Source organism: Fopius arisanus, unplaced genomic scaffold (genome assembly GCF_000806365.1).
Source record: "Fopius arisanus strain USDA-PBARC FA_bdor unplaced genomic scaffold, ASM80636v1 scaffold00043, whole genome shotgun sequence".
In the NCBI taxonomy this organism is placed as follows: Eukaryota; Metazoa; Arthropoda; class Insecta; order Hymenoptera; family Braconidae; genus Fopius; species Fopius arisanus.
Window position 1 is genome coordinate 505,184 of NW_011887782.1, and position 3,180 is coordinate 508,363.

The window sequence follows — 3,180 nt, forward strand, 5'->3', positions numbered from 1 at the left end:
CCATTCAACTTGTACTGAGGGAAACCATGGAAAAGCTCAGTTGTGCAGCCAACCAGTAATACAGGGATTCTGCTGTGTTCATCAGTCACACTGCCTGGGTGAATACAGCAGTTCTCTGCATGCGTGCTTAATACTAGTAGTCCCACGCCGTGCACTGTAACTAAGTGGATACCTATCCAAGTACTAACTCGTCTAAAGGTCGCTTAGCTTGGGCGACCGCCGGAGTTACCCACTTCCCTCGTGGCTACTACCGCCTCTAGTATTATAATTATTACTTAATAAGATTTGCTAATTATTATTATAGCTTTACTTGATGGACTTGACTTTGCCATTTAATCCTTAGTGAGTCTTGGCAACCAACATTCGGCCAGAAAGGGGTTTTCCGAAGCTTGGCATGCCAGTGCAAAGCCGTTCATTGGCCGTGAGTGGGTCGCCAAGGCTTGGCATGTCAGCCCACGGTTGATGTAGGGTCGTAAATGGGTCACCAAGGCATGGCATGCCAGTTTACAGCCGATATATGGCGGTGAATACGTCGCCTAGAATTGGCATGCCAATTCACGGCCGATATTTGGCCACGAGCGGAGACTCGACCGAATGAACAGCGCCGGCAATTCGGTGCCGGGTCTTAGATTATGAATATGATTTTCTTAAATAATTAAAATATCGATATGAAAATTGTGGAAAGTATTGATAATTACAAATTCTTAGAATTAAAAAATAATAATATATGTATATATTTGTATATAGTATATAGTATGTAGTATGTATAATTTTTTATCAAATGAATTTAACAAAAAAATCGATTATTTCATTGTTTTTAAATTGAATTTCACTAATGGAATTCAATATATTAGTTATATATTTTCATTATAAAATGAAAAAGTATACACGAAGACTATATTGAATATATTATTTATTCATGGAATACTTTCTGTTTGCATGTGCAAAGTGCGCACCAAGTGCTAATTTATTAGCAAAAACTGCTGAAAAATTGGAATGAAATGAAGCGATTTGATTCGTTTAATTATAGGAGAGGGCTGAGAGATGAGGAAGAAGAGAAGGGAGAACAAAAAGAGTAAATGGCTGCGCATGCGCTGTGTAACTGAACGAACTTTGAGTTGGCGCGGGGCATATTGAAAACTTACAGCATGTGCCTCTTCAACTCAGTCGCGCGCCAGCACTCGTTCGGTTGGTTTTATTTCGTTTAATTTTCGTTACTTTTTTTTTTATTTTGACCCTAATTGACCAGAGTGTGGATGGCATGCAGAGGTTTTTTGTAATTTTTTGGTGACTACTATTGTTGAAAATGTCTTTCTTTGAAAGAGATTATAAATTGATAAATAACTCGAGTTTACGTTGGAATTATTGATTTAAGAGTGTTGTGGAGAGTACAACTATTGGAATATCATAAGCTCGAGCTATAGACACGTGGAAGTACTATAAAAGTGGTTATAATTGAACGTTCGAACTTGATGGAGTTTAGTTTGATAAACTTTGAGAAATATTTGGATTATTTTTAATATTTAAAAGTGTGATGAGTGAGTGAGTGATAATATGGAATCACCAGTAATGTACGAGGCTGCTCACCAGGGACCGGGCACGGCGGAGCTCAAGAAATCTGTCGTTCTAACAAACAATAATAATAATAATAATACTAATAACAACAATAACTCGGCACTCCAAGTGAATCATAATCAACAGACGAGTGTCGCTGTAAGTAAAGTTTCAGCGAGTAAAGCTACTTTGCACCAACAGTATGCTGAACACTGCGCAGCAGCAGGTGAACTAACGGATCTCAACACACCGGAGATATCGCTGGATCTACAACACCTTATCGATGATTCTCACTTCAATGACGGTCTCCTCGATATGCTTGGCGCCGGTAATGCTGGAGTCAAACATGGAAGAACGACTGGATACCCAAGGACAACTCTGGCGTATATGCCCCAACCCGTACACAGCGGTGCAAGTTATCATCAGGGTAGCAACAGTTGTAGTGACAGCAATAGCTCAAGTTCTGAATCACCAAGTATCAAAGAGGAGCCAGTAGATCCAGCGGATTACAGACGTCACTGTCCCCAATATCCACCTGCTGGTTATAGTCCTGCTAATGGCTCTTTTTCCAATGGAGGACCTACCTTTACGAATCTCACACCATCCACTGTACCAGGTGCTCATCCTGTACATCATCAGCATCCTCAACAACCTCAGAATCATCAGCAACAGCAAAGAGGAGTGATGAAACCTGTAATGACACATCAACATCAAGCAGCTGCTGTGGCGGCTGCAGCTGCTGTTGCTAGGAAACAATCCAAATCAGTGGACAAGGCTAGCGACGAGTATAGACGAAGACGTGAACGGAACAATATTGCAGTTAGAAAAAGTCGAGAAAAGGCAAAAGTACGTTCGCGAGAAACAGAAGAAAAAGTTAAATTACTTGTCAAGGATAATGACCTACTTAAGAAGAGGATCGAATTGCTTACGGAAGAGCTTAATGTGCTCAGATCACTCTTCAGCAGTGTTGGCGTGGTCCCGGAACAACTGCACCGAGAAATATCGAGGCATTTGGATCAGTTTCAGCAACATGCGGTTGGGCCAATGTAGCATCGATAACATTGTGTTTATTTTAGATTATTAAAAAAAAAAGAATTTTTTTTCTTTTTTTTCAATTATGAATTCGTTTATTCTTTGTTGATGAAGGATGCTCGTATTGACCTTCACAGAATTATTGGAAGATGCATGTTCGATCGTGTGAGATGTCGGTAATGTGTTGAAATCAGAATTTAATTTAATTTAATTAATTATCGGCGACAAGTTATCCAATAGATACATCCGGGAGAAGAGAAATTGTCTTCCAGTGGAATCAGCGTATGGAACATTTCATTGATTGTGTTTTCCCTAAATTCATAAATTTCATTCGAAGAGATTCTTTTTCTCTGTGACCGCTACGTTTTGATCTCCTAATGAAGACTTACGTTGACATTTCTTTAATTAGGCAGCAGAAATGAGATGAGTTTATCATGAATTTTCTTGTTTCTAATTGTAGTTATATCCGGTATGTTTGTAAAACAACAAAATTATCACAGCGCAAGACTGGAGACAGGATTTTTTCAACCTGTCCGAAGAAAAATATAACAAAAGATTGTAAAATTTTGGGATACTATCTATAATTTTGACAAA

The 3,180-nt window shown here is 39.0% G+C and overlaps 1 protein-coding gene across 1 annotated transcript in view; it reads left to right on the plus strand.

The window, feature by feature from the left end:
* Nucleotides 1-1,179: 1,179 nt before the first annotated feature.
* Nucleotides 1,180-3,180, plus strand: part of slbo (slow border cells) — a gene marked incomplete in the record, with an annotated part of 3,207 nt that continues 1,206 nt past the window's right edge. Inside the window, 1 exon segment of the mRNA XM_011305575.1 lies at nt 1,180-3,180. Within this exon segment, the coding sequence (XP_011303877.1) occupies nt 1,555-2,604 (1,050 nt within the window).